The sequence below is a fragment of the Telopea speciosissima genome, chromosome 5 (genome assembly GCF_018873765.1).
Source record: "Telopea speciosissima isolate NSW1024214 ecotype Mountain lineage chromosome 5, Tspe_v1, whole genome shotgun sequence".
Classification (NCBI taxonomy): domain Eukaryota; kingdom Viridiplantae; phylum Streptophyta; class Magnoliopsida; order Proteales; family Proteaceae; genus Telopea; species Telopea speciosissima.
In genome coordinates this window covers 23848401-23869311 of record NC_057920.1, presented here as the reverse complement: position 1 = coordinate 23869311, position 20911 = coordinate 23848401, and the positions used below count along the sequence as shown (strand labels likewise).

The 20911-nt window shown below is 41.2% G+C and overlaps 1 protein-coding gene across 1 annotated transcript in view; it reads right to left on the bottom strand.

The window, feature by feature from the left end:
• Positions 1-451: 451 nt before the first annotated feature.
• Positions 452-20911, bottom strand: part of LOC122661165 (cycloartenol synthase-like) — a 43956-nt gene continuing 23496 nt past the window's right edge. The window contains exons 2-3 of the mRNA XM_043856499.1: positions 10240-10323; positions 452-682 (exon numbers count right to left, since the gene is read on the bottom strand). Of these exons, the coding sequence (XP_043712434.1) occupies positions 569-682; positions 10240-10323 (198 nt within the window). The 3' untranslated portion in view covers positions 452-568. The remainder of the gene's footprint in view (positions 683-10239; positions 10324-20911) is intronic.

The following is a 20911-nucleotide window of genomic DNA, read 5'->3' as shown; positions in this document are numbered from 1 at the left end:
AAAAAATTTAAAAATCTATCATGTACATGTTGTGTTGTGTCATGTACAGTTGGATGTTTTAATGAAAATTATATTCATTTATGTTTCTTATAACGGACAGGCATATCAAATCATTTTCTCCTTTTATATTCAAGGTGAAATTGCAACTAAAATGCAGCAGTCCATTGTAGAATATCGGCAAGATACTCCTGCTGTCCTGTTTCTGTGCAGAAGCAAATGGTCTAGAGAGTTTTCATAGGCTGCACTGCAAACGTCAAATGCCCACAACCCTCACCTTATTGAACGCACGCAAACATTTATGTAAGAAAAAAAAAAGAGGGAGAGAAGGAAATGTTAGACATACAGGTAGACTGCTTTCTTTGTTAGATCAACTTGCTAGGGTTTTTCTCTATCAAAATAAATGATAATTCTTTTTTGCAACCTTTGACCAACTAAGTCCACCCACCATGAAACCATTTGGAGTAGTTGTTTGGTGTTGGATAAAGTAAAGAGGCAGTGTGAAAATTATCTAACAACTACCATTAACTCGACTGTTGAAATGAACATTGATGAATAATGTCTACATTTTTCATGAGGCCTGCAGTACCCGACAACGATATTCTCCAAGGGCCCAAATTGGGAAAATATTTCGGTATGCAGAGTAGCTGATCATGCAGTTATTGTTGAACACACCCATGATCTCCTGCAACAAGAAAATGAAACGATTATTAACAAAGATCCGTTGAGACTAAACACAACGAACATGCACAGATGCACAAAGAACTCGGAAGGGATCCAATATTTGAAACTCAAAATGAAACAATAAATCTATCAATGAATTTTGTTCAACATTTTCCCATTCTTGTTTCTTATGCAATTGATTTCCTTTCTTCGCAAGTACTCTAGATAGCATGGAAGAAGTACTCGCAGGTTTCGACCAAGTTGTCTTGGTTTCGCAGCCTGCTGAGACAAGATGTGGGTCAACTTTAAATTCGACCTGGTTTCGCATGGTTTCGACATTTTTTCGTCCATATTTCGATAATTTTACAAATTTTGACCTGAACACCTATATAAATTTACTTATCCCCATCAAAACTTGAGGAAACCTGGTCCGAAACCAGGACATGCACTTATTTATGCCAAATATCAAAATTAGTAAATGTTTTTAATATTTTTTCTTTCATTTACTTATGATATTATTTATAAATAAACAAATACCCTCCTATTTGAATCCAATAAAAATAATTAAAAAAATAAAATTCTACAAGGATAAAAAGTCAACCCCTCCCTCCCCCACTTCAAGAACAAAAATTGGATTATCCGTCCTACAGTAACTAAAGTTACACAATATGCTCCATCTTCGTTCTACTTATCTCATAACCTTTTGATTCCAAGGTTGATCTCCAACACTCCAACTTGGCATTAATCCCTACTTTTGTCTTACCAACCAAAACAATATCATAAACAAAAAGCATACACCAAGGAACCTCATCTTGAATGTCTTTGGTTAAATCATCCATGATAAGTGCAAACAAATAAGGGCTTAAAGCTGATCCTTGATGTAACCCAAGGTGTAATTGGAAATTCACTAACTTGAACCCCCACTGTTCTTACAGTAGTTAGCAAATCATCATACGTATCTTTAATTATGTCCACATATTTACTTGAAACACTTACCTTCTCTAGTACTTGCTAGATTAACTCCCTAGGGACTCTATCATAAGCTTTTTCTAGGTCAATAAAGACTATATAGAGATCCTTCTTGCAATCTCTAAATGTTTCCATGAGTCTCCTAAGTAAATAGCTTTTGTCATGGATCTTCCTGGCATAAAACCAAATTGGTTCTCCGTAATAGTAGTTTCCTGTCTCAGGTGGGTTTCAATAACTGTCTCCCATAACTTCATAGTATGTAGTTTTATGCCCTTATAGTTATTGCAGCTCTGAATATCACCTTTATTTTTGTAAATCGGAACCACAATGATTCTCCTCAATTCATCTTGCATTTTTCTTGTGCTCATAATCTTATTAAACAACTTGGTTACTCAAGATAAACCACAGATTCTTAAGCTCTTCCCCATTTCTATTGGGACCTCATCTGGCCCTTGTGTCTTGCCTACTTTCATCCTCCTTAAAGCTTCTTTTACTTTAGACATCCACATTTTTCGTATATCTCTATGACATGTGGTGTCTTGATGGGTAATACAGCCTTCCGGGACACTATTACTTGAAGTGTCTTCATTTAATAGGCTGCAGAAATAATCTTTCCATCTTCCTTTAATTTCCTCTTATTAGTACTTTATCATCTTCATTCTTCACTTTTAATATATTTAACATGGTTGAGATCTCTACTCTTCATTTCCCACAATTTATGATCATTCTAACTAATCTTTCTCTAAAGGGTGGTCCCACATCTGAGCAGCCTTCCTATGTAATCTCAAAAGAGAAGTTGTAAACCCCTCGTGCACTGGGTACACCCTTTAAGTGTACCCAAAAAAAAAAAAAAAAAAAAAAAAAAAAAAAAAAAAAAAAAAAAAAGGGAGAGAGAAGTTGTAAACCCTGAGATTGCACATTGCCAAGTCCCCTCCATAACCTTCTGATAACATCCTGTCAAGACTAAACATTTTTAATCCCACTTTTCAATGATGATAGCTGCACTATTGCAGAATTTCCCATCCCAATGGGATCTGAAGAATCTCACACAAAAGACCCATCCAACAGCCTATGAAGCCATCAATCCCTAACAGACCCAGTTTCCAATAGAGCAAATATCAAAACTAGCTTACCATAACTTTTGGGGGAAGCATCCATAACATAAAGTCAACTCCTGCTCCTTAAGTTCAGACATGTTATGTGGTACTACAACCTAATGGGGGTACCTTTGCAGATATATTTTCAATCACTGAATGAGGTTCTGAGTATGTAACTATGTATCTTGGAAAATATGTATATTTTTTTTGGTGAAAAAAAAGTCATTATCAAAGGAGAAGAAAACAGGGAACCCCCCAAATTAGGGGGGGAGAAGATACAAGAAAATACAAGGAAACAATAAAAATACAAAGCTCACCCCTAAGGGGTGTGCCGGGAGGGGGAAGGCCCCAGGAGACAACAATGTGCTTGTTCCTTGGGGAGTTAACACATCTAGAAGATATTTTCGTCCCTTTACTTTTGACTTCAAAGACTATGGAGTCCCAGATCTGAAGGAAGGTTCTTGAATTAGAAGACCATTTTCTGAGGTTACGCTCCATCCAAATATGGGAGACAGTTGCTCCATAGAGCACCACATCACAAATAGACTTACCAGCAAGTCATATCCACCCAAATCCATTCTCACTAAAAAGGAGGATTCTTCTTCGCCCTGGCCAACACTTGGCTAGAAGCCCACGCCAAATCGATGAGGCGAAGGGACATGCGAAGAAGAGTGATCAATGTCTTTAGAAGCATTCCAACAAAGAGAACAGGCTGGGAAGACTGGAATCTGTTGATAGATGAGAAAAGACAGTGTTGAGAGGCAGTAAGAGATGGCCTACAAGACAGAGAAGCTGTGGCGAGGGATGTGACCCTTGAACCAGACCAATCTGCACCAAGGAGAGATAGGGGCATGGGCTCTAATGAGGTCCCAGGCAAACCTAGAATTGGAGAAGCCGATAAAAGAAGGAGACCAAGTGACTAACTCTTCTGTACTCGGAGGTCTTCTTGGGATGGAGGCAAGACACTCCAAATACTGGCTAACTTAGGAGAGGGAAGAAGGGCCCAACCAGGCACTAACTAAAGGAAGGAGAATACCCATGGGGTGCTAGTGGTCGAACCAGATACTAGTAGAGGCACTATCCTCAATCTTCGAGATGACAGCGGGCGAGAGGCTGGAGATTGAGTATCTTCCTCCAAATCCAAGAAGCATCAGAGCAAGGAGAAGCAGTCCATATCTTGGAAAACCTTAATATCTCATTCTTTACAGATGCACCAAAAAAAGCCAATGAAAACCTGTCCATAACTCCTTTCTCTTCATCCAAAAGGTACAAAATGCCCATACAAAATCAGCATTTGATATCTTGCGAAAGGTAAGTCAGATATTATCCAGCTGTGAAAAACCAGTCCATAACTCCTTTCTCCTTCATCCAAAAGGTACAAAATGCCCATACCAAATTAGCATTTGATGTCTTACGAAAGTTAAGTCAGATATTATCCAGCTGTTAAAGTGTTTTCTGCACATGAACCTTCCCTTGGTTTCTTTTCTCTTTCATTTTAGTGCTCTTAGAAGTCCTAGTTAGATTAGGATCTGCAGTTAGGTTTTTTAGGATCTTTAAGTTAGTTTCAGCCCTAATTACAATAGGACTTGAGTTAAAATCACATTATGATTTGATTCTATCTTTTAATTTAATTGGAAAGTTACACTGTTCCCCCCACCCCACCTCTAGTTTCTGTGATGCAAAATGAATTGGGGAATCCAAATCTTACAGTTATGATGGGATGATTCTATGAGAAATATTAGCAAATGCTGTTGATTTAATCTGTGGTTCTGATTTGACATGCAAAGCTGAATCTGAAATACAAGAGAAAATAGGATTGGAGAAGAGAGAGATGGTTACTAATATGGTGCCGTGAGTAGTACCTGTGAACAGTGCTTTTAACAAGGAAATAGAGAAAAGAAAAGAAGAATGAAAAGAAATAGCTATGAATGTGTGTGTGTGTGTGTTAGAGAGAGAGAGAGAGAGAGGGGGGGCTAAAAGAAGAAGAAGCAGTGTAGAGATAAGAAGCAAGAAGAGAGGGTAGGAGAACTGGAAGGAAAAGGAGAAGGAAGAGATGATAGAAAGGGAAGAGGGGAGTGAATATGAAGGGATCACCTCCCTATGGGCTCATGTGAGAATCTTTCACTAAACTCAAAACATTTCATTCCAGTATATCCTCAAAATAGATGCATTACTTGTGTATTTATAGAGTTGGAAATGCTATAAGTAGCTACTTCCTTGTGCTGTAACTACTGACTTGTGTTTTAAGCAACTTAATTATCCATTAAGTAACAAGGGACTTACAGTGGGAGTCGGCCTCGCTCAGGTTTCAAATTTCAGCAAATGCGGCTACACCATGCTAATTTCCAGGAGTTTGTGAAGTCTCAGTGGGAGGTTCCGGTCGATGGCTCCCCGCTTGTAGCTTTGTATTTGAAGTTGAAATGCTTGAGGGGCTCCCTACGTACCTGGAATAGGGAGTTGTTCGGCAATATTCACCCGAAGGTTAGGGATGCAGAAGACGCGGTCAGTAGGGCGGAGGTGGCAGTGGACCAGGACGCCAGGCCGCAGACTCGGGAGGCTTTGGGGGAGGCTAGGAGAGTGCTGGAGGGGGTGTTGTTGCAGGAGGAGATTTTCTGGAAGCAAAAATCCAGAGTTGCTTGGTTGAAAGAAGGAGATAGGAACACTAAATTCTTTCACAACATGGTCAATGTTCGGCGCAAGCAAGGGGAAATCAGGAGGATCAGATCGAGTGATGGTGCTTGGGTCACTTCCCAGGAGGGTGTGCAGGAGGTTGTAGTGTCCTATTTTGCTGATATGTTCTCCTCTTAGGGCTGTTTAGTGGAAGAGGAGTTGCTTACTTCTATTCCTCAGGTGGTGACTGAGGGGGATAATGCAACGTTGCTTGCCCCTCCGTCGTTGGAGGAGGTGAGATTGGCGGTCTTTTCAATTTCTTGCGATAGTGCCCCTGGCCCAGATGGCTTCTCTGGGCATTTCTTTACGGCGTGCTGGGAAGTGATTTGTGATGATGTTTGGGCGGCAATGAAGGATTTTTTTGGCGGTGGGGCGCTCCCAAGAAGTTATACCTCGGCAAATCTGGTACTTGTTCCTAAGAAGAACTGTCCGGAGGTTATGTCGGATCTACGGCCTATTAGTCTCTGCAACTTTTCTTACAAGATTATTGCCAAGATCTTTGTTTCCAGGCTAGCACGTGTTCTCCCTTCCCTGATTGCGGAGGAGCAGGGTGCATTTGTACAGGGCCAAAGCATACATGATAACATCTCTATTGCACAGGAGGTTACCTCGGAGTTGAACAGGAAAACGAGGGGGGGAAATGTTGTGTTGAAGTTGGACATGGCCAAGTGTATGACAGGCTCGAATGGAGTTTCCTCTTCTCGTTGCTTGCTCGATTCGGGTTTGCAGATGCTTGGATAGACTTGGTAAGGAAAACAGTGGATAACTCCTGGTTCTCTATAGTGTTGGGGGGTCAGGCAACGGGTTTCTTCAAGTCTACTAGGGGGTGCCGTCAGGGGGATAGGGGCATCTCAAAGTTGTTCTCTGAAGGCCGGGCAGTCTATTATTCGCTCCCCCGGGGGTGCCCTGGCATCTCCCACTGTTTGTATGCGGATGACACCATCATCTTCACTAGGGGGTTAAAATCCTCTCTTAACTAGATCATTGGCTTTATTTCCAGATATGAGGGCTCTTCTGGGCAGTTGGTCAACAAGCAGAAAAGTTGTTTCGTTGTGGGGGACAAGGTGTCGGGTGCTAGAGCTCGGTTGGTGGGTGCGGTCACTGGGTTCCCTAACCGTAGCCTCCCTCTAACCTACCTGGGGGCACCTCTTCACACTGGCCGGCTGAAGGGCTATTTCTTTGATGATTTGATTGCGAAGTTGAGGCGAAGGGTGGCTGGGTGGAAGGCCAAGCTGCTATCTTCGGGTAGGCGGGTTACTCTTCTCCGCCATGTGTTGTCGTCTATTCCCCTTCATGTCCTTGGTACTTTGGAGCCTCCAAAAGAGGTTCTTCGGCGGATCTATGGTATTCTTGCAGACTTCTTATGGGGTAACTCGGAATGGGGTAAACGAAGGCACTGGGTGAGTTGGAAGAAGGTGTGCAGGCCGCTGGAGGAGGGTGGTTTGGGGATTAGATTTCTTGAAGAAGTGGGCCTTGCTCTTAGGCTGAAAGGCCTATGGAGGATTATGTCGGAACACTCGCTTTGGGGGGTTTTCCTCACGACCAAACTTTTGAAAAACTGCCATCTTGCTTTGTTTTCCGCTAATGGGGGAGGTTCAAAGTCATGGAGAGACACCTTGGCGTGCAAGGACATTCTGTTGTCCAGGGCAAGGTGGCTTATTGGTACAGGAGATATTTTATTCTGGTTGGATGATTGGACTGGAAAGGGGCCGCTGTTGGATTATGTGGATAATGCGCTTTAGGTTGACACCGCTCTTCGAGTAAAGGATGTGTTGGGGGTGGACAGCAGCTGGAATCATGCAGTCATTGGCCAAATTGATGCAGATGAGGTTAGACAAGGGATTCTCCAGGGCGGCTACTTGATTTCAGGGGAGCCAGACAGGCTGGTTTGGACCCTTGCTAGTGATGGCGTATTCTCTGTGAAATCGCTGTGGAACGAGCTATGAGGACGCTCACCCGAGTGTGGCTATTCCAGTTGGATTTGGAATCAGACGCTGCCAACAAAAATTGGTTTTTTCACGTGGCAGATTTTTAATGGTGCGATTCCCACAGACGAATCGGTGAAGAAGGTTGGTATTCCTCTGGCGTCGAAGTGCAACTGTTGTGGGAGCCCAAGATGTGAGTCCACAGATCATTGTCTTGCTTTCGGTGGGACTGCTACTAGGGTGTGGAGCTTTTTCTCAGGGATTTTTGATGTTCCTGATGTTTTATCACTGGATGCCAGAAGCCGGATTTTGCTGTGGCATGAATCGGCCAGTTGTAATAGCGTAGCGGCCTTCATTGCCGGGCTGTTGCCCTCTTTGATTGTGAGGGAACTTTGGAAAGAAAGATGCAACAGAAGGCACGGGGAACGGATGAGGTCGGCTCGGGGTGTCATTGGCAGCATTATGGCTTGGGAAAGATGTCTGCCTCTGCCCTCCAAGCTTGGCAAAAGCTATTCGTTGAGGGAACAGCAAATTCTAGCAGTTCTTGGAATGGCAGCCCCGCCATCTCGGATTGCTCGGCCTATCCCGGTTTACTGGTGCCCCCCATTGTCACTGAAGTTGAATTTGGATGGAGCATGTAGAGGTAATCCAGGCGAAGGGGGAGGAGGAGGAATCATAAGGGACAGCGAAGGGGTGGTTATGGCTGCCGTCGCTAATTTTTATGGTCCTTGTACGAATTCCATCGCTGAGCTACGAGCTATGAGAGATGGTTTAAAGCTGTGTCAAGAGCGGGGCCTTGTGGGAGTGGTGATTAACTCGGATTCTATCTCCACAGTGCGCATGTTTAATCTTAGAAGATGTGGATTGTGGAAGGGGTGGTACTGGTTTCATGAGTCCTTGGAGCTGATTGAGTTGGTAAATCCTAGCATCTCTTTTGCCTATAGGGAAAGTAATAGAGTTGCGGACTGGCTGGCAAACCATGCATGCAACGTCAGGCAGTCCTCCACTTTTGGTCAAGGCGATTTGCCGCAAGGGGATTTGCTACGTATTTTAAGGGAAGACAGGGCTGGTTTGCCTGTGCTCAGGCAGTAGTGCATATGGTTTCTTTTTTGTTTGGTTTTCCGGGTTAGGGGTAAGGCGGCATGTCCCCCTCCCTGTATTCATTTATTCTTTTTGGAACTTAATAAAATTCTAGGGGCTGCCCCGGGTCCCAGAGAATATTCGGGTTAAAAAAAAAAAAAAAAGTAACAAGGGACTTATCCTTAAAGTAGCTACAAACTTCGTCTCAATTCAAAAATGCAAAATTACCCTAATCTAGAACTAGTAATTAACTAATCACAACCATGTCCCTATTCCACAAAAAAGAAATTAGAAGAAAACATTTTCTCCCCATCACGGCTCCTTATATATGGACCTAAGATTGAAGGACTTGAGCTAGATGTGGAATTTGGGCTTGGGCCTCCAAATGGGCTCATGCTTTTCAAGCCAATAAAAGGCTTCTACATCATTCTGACAACCGCTTTCTCCACCCCTGCCTTTCCTGAAATTGCTCTGACCTCTCATCACCATGTCTGCATTATGTTTCCCAGAGATTGCGAGATAGCTCTAATTTTAGCACTTACCAGACCATACAAATTCCAACTTATCATCCTCATTTACATGTAGAACCCTCAACTAGATCCTTTGTATCTCTCCTTGTGGTATTTTAAATCAAATCTCCACCTCTTCATTTCCTAGACAACTATTTCGTTTTTTTATCTCAATGTCCTCTCTGTGCTTTTTCTTTTTTTCCTTGTTATATTTTCAATCTCGGTTCCCATCTCAAAACCTTCTGTACCAATGAGAACAGCATTAACCACCCTGCTATCCTCCTCATCCTGTTCCTTTATAGCTTTAGAGGCCATCATTTGACTCTTCTTCATTCAATTCATGGAAATTTTTCTCACAGAAGGTGGAGCCACACTATTCTGAGAACAAAGGTACTCATGATAGGAAATGCACTATATACTCCCATTGAAATAGCAATGACGCATTAAAATAGTTCTATGGGAAGGACTAGAGCCTAGGCAATGAACTTTTCCCACACAGCAATACTACACTTAAAGTAGGTTTACTGGTGGACAAATTATGAAGAACAGGATGACACCATTCAAATAAATGTAAACCAAATGCAGTTGGTATATGTTGAAAGAAGCAACTGTATTTTAGGGCCCATTCCTATGGCAACAGGCAACAGTACATACTAAATCACAACACTTAATAGCAGTAAAGTAGTTCAGCAGGTGGGACAAATTATGAGGAACAAGATGACACCACTCGATTACATGATAAACCCAAATACAGTTAGCAAACATTGAATTAGGAGCTACTGCATTTTGGTATCCATGCCTATGGCAACAATCAACTGTTCTTTCTATTGATAAGCAACAGATAACTGTTCACCAGTACATATAAATATAAAACATAAAAACATCAATTAAAATATATCAAGTTGATGTCTCACAACTAGCCACACAAGACACATTGGTATTTAAGTCCATGCCACAGTGGACCCCTGGACCCCAGAACGCCATCATTGGTCAAGTTTCACATCCAAAAGTAGTGGATGTGCCTTAAACCAAGTCTGAAGTTACCAAAAAAAAAGTCACAAAAATTACAAGAACATCACCAGATGTCATTTATGTAATGCTTTCTTTAATTTTTATGAAATTTTAAACTCACTTTTAATCACATCCCATGTTTGTTTTGTGCTGAATTTGACCATTGAGATTGGTGTGCAGTACCATCTGGTTATCACATGGACCCAACCCCAACTGACAATGTGAAAATACTAAATGTCACATGTGACATTTTATTTTCTGCCCTTATTTTCCAACACAAAGCAATAATAGATGATTCAAAATGCAGCACAGAATTACCTGCTGGGGAAAATCACCATTTTCCATTTGTGAATTTATTAATAAACTTGCTGCACTGTGCAATGGTGTGGGGTCTCTCTCAGCCTGCTCCATTAGATTTTGGATAAAATTAATCAAAAAGATGTATATGAGAAAAAAATAAAGAGCCTAAAGCCTGCTCCCACAAGGATTTTAGAGGAAATTAATAAAGAAAGATGTCTAAAAGAACCAATACAAAACATAAAGGACACACCAACTAATGCTTGAAAAGCTTTTGGTTAACTACATTGTTTAGAGGTATCCTTACTCCCTAGACATGAAGTGAGATAGACATGCAAGTGATAGAATATAACCACCTATCTTTCTTATCCTCTAATATTTTTAAATTGGAAAATTTGTCTGGTTAGGATTGGAAACTTATAATTTTCGGCAGATGGAGCAGTATCAAACCTAACAAAGAAAACATGGGTTTATGTTCAACTACATTTTGTCTCCTTATGACATAAAACCCCATATCGCTTAAGCGTTGACAACACAGTGGCAACAAATTAGATGCAACAAGCCACCCTTACATGATAAACATGCCACTGGAATTTCTGTCAACTCGTCATCTAGGTTGACACATAAACCAAAAGAGAGGTCAACAATTTTGATCATACTTGCAATAAATACATAAGTTTGTACAAAACCATGGGTCATGCACACAAAAATGTAACTCCTAATGTGGACAACTGGTGCATGCCCCCACAATGGAGTAGAAAAGTGAACAACAGAAATGCTAATGGCACTAAAAGCCAGCATAAAGACATGAAAAATCAGAAGATAAATAGGTTAAGGTAAAAATCTCTGTAGCCCCAATCAATGGGCCAGTTATCATAGGGGCGAGCATTCAGACAATGCTCCCACCCCATTGGGCCTGCCATTGCTTGAAGTTTGGGTCCTGTCTGATGCAAAACCTCACAGGCTAAGGACCCCTAATGCTATCATACATTTCATAGAGCTTCAATGAATACTCCGACCCTGTCAGTTTGTGTAACCCATCCTAATATGGATTGAGATTGGATGGGACTGATCTGACTCACAATCCTGATTCTTAAACCATTAAAAGAAAATCCTCTCCTAAGAGGTAAAGCAACGGTAGCAAGCTAGTAGGTGATAGTAGCCCCTTAATTTGCTGATTTTCAAAATCTCCTAGATTTCATTGCTGTTGAGCATTATGGTAAACTGACAGTTTTAGATTTGTTTCCAGAAAACATTATGTTCTTACGGTGAAGGACAAGTGAGGTTCATGCCTCAAGTATGAAGCACAAGACACACATGCCTCACACCACTGGCCTTTTTTATTTTCTCTTGCTGTAAGAGGAATTGGTTTCCTTGTTTAGATGTAACTCTTTTGGTTATTATATAATAGTTGTAGAGGGGACTACTAGAGTAATGATTCTGCTCTCTTGCAGTCTAATCTCCTTCTTCCTCATTCTTCTCTCTTTCTTCTATTGCAGGTACTGGTTACTGATCTTGGGTTTGTCACAAAAGTATTGTTTCTTTTTTCTGTTATTCATTTGGACTTATGGGGTCCTTCCAGAACAGTTGCTCGGGATGAGTTCAAGTGGTTTATCACTTTCATTGATAACTGTACACGCTTGACTTGGGTATACCTTCTCCGGACTAAGTCCGAAGCCTTTTCCTATTTTCAATCTTTTTGTTCAATTATTTATCCACCCGTGTCCCCCTTTGGATAGTCCGCCATGTTAGAGCTCCTGTATAATATACATATTATTTCCTCCCTTTCCTACAAGGTCGGCCTTTTAGAGGAAGCAGTTCCAACATGGTATCAGAGAAGGCAAGGGTCACGGTATCGAGTGCCCCTGGGAGCGGGCAGATGTTGAATTATTTATCCACCCGTGTCTCCCTTTGGATAGTTCGCCGGGTTAGAGCTCCTGTATGATATACATATTGTTTCCTCCCTTTCCTACAAGGTCGGCCTTTTAGAGGAAGCGGTTCCAACACTCTTCACGCCATGATTTGGACTCAGTTCAACGTGCAGATACAGATCTTTCAGAGTGATAATGGAACAAAATATATCAATGGTCCGTTTCTTCAGTATCTTGATGCACATGGCATCCCTGTGTTCGTACACCTGAGCAGAATGGTATTCCAGAGCACAAGAACCGACATCTTCTGGAAGCCACCCGGTCCTTGTTGTTTACTGCCCATGTGATGTAGAGCAAAACATGAAGAAAAAGAGGCCAAAACACTGTTCACGTTACTGTTCACTTGAACACTGTCACAGCCCCTATATTGCCTTGGTGTGAATGCTACTAGAAGATCCTGTGGGGTCTAAGACCAGATCGTGTGAAGACTTTTTTAGAAGGGTCAATTTTGTCTATGCGTGGAGATTTAAGAGTTAGTTTAGTTTCTATTTTAATAGTTATTTTGTTTCTATTTTCTGTTTTAGTAACTTAGTCAAGTAAGCTTTCTATTTCAATTAGTTTCTAGTTCAGTTTAATACTTGCAAAGCAAGTCTCAGCCATATAAGAGACTGCTATTTTATTTCCTCCTATTTTTGGCTCATCCCCTTGAGTCTATTTATATGTAACAACCCGTAGAGGCTGCCCACGATTTAATGGATTAATGAATGAAGTTTTGACGCATCCTTGCACTCAGTTATGGGAGTAAATCCTTGTTTTAACAGCTGGGATACCTGTGGTTGAGAGACCCAGGGCTGAGGAAGCCCATCCCCTTACCCCCTTCTTCTTCTATCTTCTCTTCTCCTCCCTTCCCTATTCAATCTACACTGCTGTGCTGTTTCTGTGACTGCAATTAACCACTGTGAGGGTATACTTTGAAGACCAGAACCAAGCCTCTGTCAAGTCCTTATCAGTTGCTGCTGTGACACACCTAGAGAAGGCTTAAAGTACCTTGTGGCCTGCTGTTCCTGCTTGGGTTCCCCAGCATCTTCAGGCCTACATAACTCCTCAACCAACCATCAGAACCTGCTGGGTTTTGGAGCACAGAATCACACCACCTACCACTACTTGATCCCAGTTCTGGCCTATTCTGCTGGCTGGATTGTTCCGTAGCCATAACCTTCTATTTTCATTCCCATCTCATAACTCCACTTCCGTTCATCAGAATCACATCAAATTTCCTGCAGAGCTTCCTCTCAAGGCCTCCACTCGATCCAGATTTGAGTCCAAGTTGTTGGCTGGTTTGGCCTGCAGGGCTTAACTTTCTATTTTGGTGTCACCCTCATATCTCCCAACCTAGCAACTGGAATTCGCTGAAATTTACAGCAAAGATTCTCCTCATGGCCTACTCCACTTGCTGAGCTTTGAAGCCTATTCCCACTGCTGGTTTGCCTAGTATTTGTTACCTTCTATTTTGGTGTTTACCTTCTAATTCTGATTTGCTTCTATTATTGATGATATGCTGCAACTATTATCGATCCTACTGTAGAGTGGTTCTTAGCTGAACCCCTTCTACATTACCATGTGCCTAAATTCTATTGGGACGATGCAGTTCTTACTGTTGCGTACTTGCATTTCTTATCAATCGAGTTCCTTTCAGAGTTCTTGACTACAAAACTCAGCTTTTGGACTCCTCACTTCTCATCTTCCTCCCCGTGTATTTGGCTGTGTTTGCTTCGCTCACAACTCTTCCCCTTCTAGGTGTAAATCATAGCTGTCAAGGTGTCGCCTTGGCAATGCCTAGGCGTCCAGCCGGTATCTTAAAGCCTGGGTGTACGGCATTTTATGTTTACTTCAAAAGGTGGGCGCCTTGATCTTCATGAGTTACCGTTTGACACTTCCCAGGAGTCGAACACTTGAGCTCCCTGCTCTGATACCATGATCACTACCGTTTCACCTAAAAGCTCGAACTGTTAGGGAAGGGCAACGTAAATATATACATCAACACATTGATCACATCAAAGAGGAGTACCCCTCAAATGCAGATTTCTCCATTGTTTATCAAGCGCTACAGCAAGGATGGACAGACCAAAAGTACTTACTTCACGAGGGATATATGGGTACATGACTATGTATACCCAACTCATCCCTTTGACATCATCTCATTCGGAAGCTGCACGAAGGTGGATTTGGTGGACATTTTAGAAAGGATAAGACCCTTTCAATGGTAGCTGATCGATACTATTGGCCACGCCTCCAACGGGATGTCAAACACACAATCAATAGGTGCCAAACGTACCAAATTGCCAAAGGAACGAAGCAAAACACAGGATTGAACTCCCCACTGCCCATTCTTCATGCCCCATGGGTTCACCTTAGCATGGACTTTGTGCTTAGTTTACCCAAAACTTGGTAAAAGCATAGTTCAAAATCTCGCAAAATCTCGATCGAGATTTCGACCCCCTTGAAACGAAATGACCCCTCGAATCAAAAAAATACAAAATTTCGATCAAAATTCTCGAGATTTCGAGATTTTTTCAAAATCTCGCGAGATTTCAAAAATCTCGAGAAAATGCTTTATATAAAATACCATGTTTCGATAGTCTCGGTCGAAATTTCGACCGAGACTGAGAAACAGAGAGCATTTTTCCTCTTTTGCTTGGTTTTTGAAGGTTTTTGCTCATTTCTTCTTCAATCTTCCACTTCCCACTTGAATCCTTGCCGCATCTACGCCGGAATCACTTGGAGAACAAACTTCTTAGCACATTTGTGAAACCTTTCCACTATTCCAGGTAAAACCATATTCTCAAAATTGATTTTTTTTAGGGAAATGCTTGATCAACATGTTTGTTTGTGATGAAATAAATATATGTTAGACACCGGAAGCCGATCTATGACTTCACGATGTCGAAATTTTTTTTTGGTATATATATTATTTATTTATTTTTCTACTTCAAAAATTGGATTTATTTACAACAAAAATAAAAAAATAATAGGGGTTATGTGTGAAACCCGGTCAAATTTCAGAATAAATTTGAATTTTTGGAACCCGGGTGATTTCAGATTTTGGTTCAATATTTCCCATGCTAACCTCAAGCTATGGGCAGCATCACATCTTTTTCCTGTGCTTGGCATGCTGGTTTGATGGCCTGCGAAGCCTCTCTCTATCTTTAGGCCGAATCCCAGGTAAGAATCCCATTTTATATGTATATATGTTGTAATTTTAATTAATTAGTGTATTAGGGGCAGAATAGTAATTTTTACCATGTGGGACCCCGCACTAGAGCTACCTATGTCGGGTCTGCTGGCTGGACAGGCTGCAGGACCTCCCCCTTAATTAAACTCAATGTAAGTATAATTTAAAATATATTTGTACAACCAAACAGAGTTAGAAAGGTATTTTAGTAAAATTTACCATGTGGGACCCACTTTACCAGTAGGCAATGCTGTCCCCGATAGTTACCCGTACTCGAATGACCTTCAATGTCGCCCGGCATCGAATTATGGATAGAATAGTGTATTAAATACAAATTTCAGATATATAAACTGTTATAGAAATTGATTTAAATCTAATTTCAGTCAAAAAGACTGAAATGCCCTTTAGTGCTTAAATGCCATTACCATATATATATATATAACCTTCTCTTTACTATTACAATCACAACAAACTAAAGGGGCTGAGAGAAACGAATTCTCTCTTGGAAGAACTAGAAAGCAAGAAGGAAAAATAGAGAAGAAAGGAAAAGAAGAAGAAGAACCCTACAACCTACCTTCTACTTCTGCAATTGAACTTAGAGACTCCATTAGAAGGCTGCTGTACCTTGTTTCCTGCTCCTATATTAAGGTAAGCCTTGAATACTTGCTGTCTCCCTCTTTATTTCACTTCTTCTCCATCTCTAGTTCATCTATTAGGAAATTCTACCATTAAAGCTTGAAGACCAAGCATGGGATTTAGAGATTGAGTATGTTTGGACTAATTGGAAACAATCAGGTTCGAGAACTCGCGAGATCTCGCCGAGATCTCGCCAGTTTCTCGGTTTGGGCAAAAGCCGAGTCGAGTTCCTAGTCGGTACAAAAACTACAATTTCTCGACCGAGATCTCGCGAGATCTCGAGATCTCGCCGAGATCTCGGTGATATCTCGAAGGTGAAAATCATGGTTTTTAGTACAAAAACCAATATCTCGCAGAGATCTCGGCGAGATCTCGGCGAGATCTCGAGATCTCGGCGAGATCTCGGCTGGGCCCAAAGATGCTAGTTAGTTGTATTTAGCCCAATTTTCACCCAAAAACCATTTCCAACATAAGAGAGAGCGAGACGAAGTTCTTAGGCTCTAAACCAAGGGGAAAAACCTCTCCTTCAAATTTCTTCTTCTTTCTTTCGATTGTTGGATGGAATGCACTTTGTTTGGAGTTAGATTGAAGTGCCAAAGTGAAGATTCAAGTGCCAATTTGGAGCATCATCACCTATTTGCAAGATTTCAAAGGTGTTTTCTATTTCTTCCCCAAATCTATTTTTTCCAAAAAAATTTTGTAGTCCTTGTTAGATTCATGTGGTTTTAATATATGTTGAACATCTTTGCCCGATCTATCACTTCATGGAGTCGGATTTTTTTCAGTTAATAAATTATTTATTATAATTTCTGGAAAAATAAATGATTTATTTGAAAAAGAAAATGAAAAAATAGGATGAATAGTGATTGTTTGAAAATGATTTTGATATATGTTAAACTACTTGGGATGCTCTACAGCCCCATGGATTAATTTTTTATTTTCACCCATTAAAAAAATTATTTTATTTTTCAGATTTAATAAATATATTATAAAAATTAAAAAATATATATAATATTAAGGAAAAATACTTATTGGTTATGGAAAATTATGTACAACATATGTACATAATATTCAACTTCAAATGGTGTCAAATTCATCATTACATTATATTTTTCTTATACTTTAAGGTATAAATAGTTTTAAAAAAATTCAAAATATTATTTTTAATTAACAAATAAATACTTGGGTTAGGGGATAAATAAGATATAGTTATTTCATAGTTCTAGTAGCTTGACATTACGTTTAAGAGTTATGAATAGCATACTTTAAGTCTTGAATACCTTACTTTAAGTGATCCATGGTTATTAATACATGCTTTTTTATGTATGATGTCAAACATAAGACATTTTGTATTCAATGTCTCGATATAGCATGGCAACATGGAGTTCCCATGTCCGAGACAAAAAGAAGTCCAAATGCAATTATTGTGGGAAGTTGCTATCCTGGAGGAGCCACCAGTTAAAGCAACACTTATGCAGTACGGCAAGGATGTTTCATCATGCCCAAATGTTCCTATCCAAGTGAAAGTGGCAATGACACAACATTTGAAAGGAGGAAGATTAAAAAAATCTGAGAGGGAAAGAATGCAACAAGAGTTTAATGAGGCAATACTAGAGAGGGCTGGTGCGCAGAGGTTTGTGGCGAAGATGATACGACATTGGGCCTCCACCGTGAGTTTCAATCAAAGGCTGAATGGAGAATTTACCAAGAGACTTTGGTGAGAGTAGACAAAGTTTTCATTTTGATAATATAAGAGCATATGAGCAAGCAAGAGGAGCTGGTGGATCTGGCTCACAGCTGCACCGAAAGAAGATGAGAGGAGAAGAAGCCTGGGACAAGAAATATACCACGACCCCAAACCCGACCACGAGTACAAGGTCCGAACCCATTTTTGAGCGGGATCCCACCACTTTTAGGCAACAAGATGCCTACCGCCCAACCATCCCACAAGTATTTGGTGGTAAACAAGAGAAAGCACGAAAAGCCTTGACAAATTCATGCTTTACCATGGCATTCCAGCCAATGTAGCACAAGGAACATACTATGATGCATTCCTTGATGTCTTGCGGGGAGGCTGGTGCGGGATGGAAGGGACCTTCACCATTTGAATTATACAATGTGTATTTGCCTCGGGAGGTAGAGGAGCTAAAAGAATACATTGATGGTTTAAGCCAATGTGGGAGACATATGGGGTTACTCTTATGGCTGATGGTTGGACGGACCTACTAGGCTGTCCATCATAAATTTCATGGTGAGTTGCATGGAAAGACTATATTCTTGAAGTCTATCGATGCATCAAAGCATATAAAGGATGCATCATACTTGTATAAGGAGTTGAAGCAAGTGGTGGAGGAGGTAGGACAGGAGCGTTATCCAAATTGTGACGGATAACGGTTCCAACTATAAAAAGGCTGAGAGAAGTTGATGAATAAGAAGAGTAAGAGGATCCGGCTCTTTTGGACCCCATGTGCAGCCCATTCTATTGATTTAATGTTGAAGGACATGGGAAAAAGACTTTGGTGGCGGGTGTGGTAAATAGGGCAAGACAAGTGACAACTTTTGTGTACAACCATTCTTATGCTTTAGCCTTGATGAGGGAGAAATGCAATGGAGATTTAGTGAGGCCTGGTGTCACTCGATTTGCCACCAATTACATTGCATTGAAGAGCTTTCGAGTAAGACGATAGGTCTAAGGTGTATGTTTGCAAGTCATGAATGGTTTGGTTGGCGAGGTTCTAAGTCGAAGAAGCAAAGGTAGCACAACAGACCATTGCAAATGATGGATTTTGGAAGGACTTGGGAAAGTGGTTGGCATATTAGAGCCGATGGTGGCGATCGAGGATGGTTGATACGGGAGAAGAAGCCTACTTTAGGCCACATTTATGCTGCCATCCAAAAAATGAAGGAAATGGTTAGAGCTGCTATACCTCGAAGTGCAAAGTCCTACACTAACATCATTAATGAGCGGTGGGAGAAGCACTTGAGTCATCCATTGCATAAGGTGGTGAGTTCAACATACTTTATACTTTAAATGTTATAACTTTTTTACATTTACATATTCAAAACCACTAAAGGCATTAAAGCGATTAAGTCACTAACAAATCATATTTGTGGTGTTTACTTCTGACATACTATTTGAATCCAAAGTATCACTACTCCCATGATCTTGGGCTAGACATAGAATTGTTAGAGGCGATTCAGCGTTACTCGAGAAGTTGGAGCCCCATCCAAAGACACAAGTCTTGCAACGATGAGGTGAGAGTATGGGACTTTGGCACTTTGGTTTTATGAATGTAATTACTAAATAGGAAATACTAATGCCTCATATTGAAAATAGATCAAATACTTCGAGAGGCCTCAAGAGTTTTGGTCGACTAGCTGCGATGGAGAGGGTAGACAAAAGTCGACCCGTAGGTGGCATGATATTACATTTATGAATTATAATTTATCTCTTTATAATGTACATATTCTTACTATTCTATATTTGTAATGCAGCCGATGGTGGGTGCTTTATGGTACAAGTTCACCCACCCGAGGAAGGTAGCGGTGAGAGTGCTCTCACAAACTTGTTCATCCTCCGGATGTGAGCGCAACTGAGTACATTCTCATTGATACATTGAAAGGCGGAATAGGTTGGGTAGCGAGCGGCTGGAGCGACTTGTGTATGTGCACTCATATGAGATTAAGGATGAGGCACATACGTGAAGGAATTGAGGCCAATGATAAAGAACCCATTGAAGCTGTCCAACATTTTTCAAGAGGACTCGATGTGACGATGAGGATCCCTATTCCAGGTGGGTGAGGGATCGTGGTACACTGATATGGATCAACTGGGGGGTAGGCCCGACCCGCCATTGCGTCTCTAACCGGCACCGATGTTGATGAATATATGTCGGCGCAGAGGCGTGCGCATGCGAGTCCCGAAACCTTTTGAGCCGCTGCTTTGGGAAGTCCTGGCGATGATGATGATGGTGGTGGTGATGACCTGGTGATGCTAGTGATGGTGATGGTGATGGTGATGGTGATGGTGGTGAAGGCTGCTGGCTGCTAGTGGCATCGCGGAGTGGCGGTTATTATGATGATCGTCGTGAGGGGATCTGCGGCGATCAAGACGAGCAAGAAGTTGAGCGAGGAGGACCTGTGCGTTCACCGGTGAGTCTCGCTACGGCATGCCACTCAAGATCAAGACCATGGCGGCTACCCTAAAACATACAATGAAAAAGAAGGGTCGCAAACACTCACATCGCTATATGCTCAGGAGGAGGACAACAAGAAGATGAACACCATGCTACAAGTTTCGAAGCATGAGTATAGATACTACTAGTGAGCATCGCCATGGCAATCATCTCGAAGATCATCATGGCTACGACCCACTGGCCACAGAGCACCGGTTCCGATTATAGCGCTATGGTCGCAGATGGGCAACAAGAATGAGTATGATACAACAAAGCTCTAGTCGGTGTCTGGGCATACATTCCTAGTCCTAAACCAATCATACATGCCTCAAACTCAATACGATGAAGGGCAAATGATCTTACACCTCATACCAACAAATTCTCCCATGTAGACTTTAAGATAGGGAGATTGGTATATGTCGATCGAAGACTTATATGGAAGTACACACTATTTGCAACACTATAGCAATTCCATGACATGGGAATTATATGTGGATCGATATAGGGATGAATTTCTTGTTGATCTCATTTTATGTAACAAATTAAGTGAACATTGATGTAATGTACATTTTATTTGAATGTTTTGATTGATGTGTGCTAATTAGAATGTTTTGATTGCTAATTTGCTATGTTTTACTAAATTATATATAGATTATGTTGTTTTAGACTTTTAGTACGACTCTCGCCTACCACCTATGGTCCAAAGTGAAACTCATATTTGGACTTGTTTTTGCAAATCTGGGCATGCCATTGTGTTTAAATGGCACGAAATAGGCTGG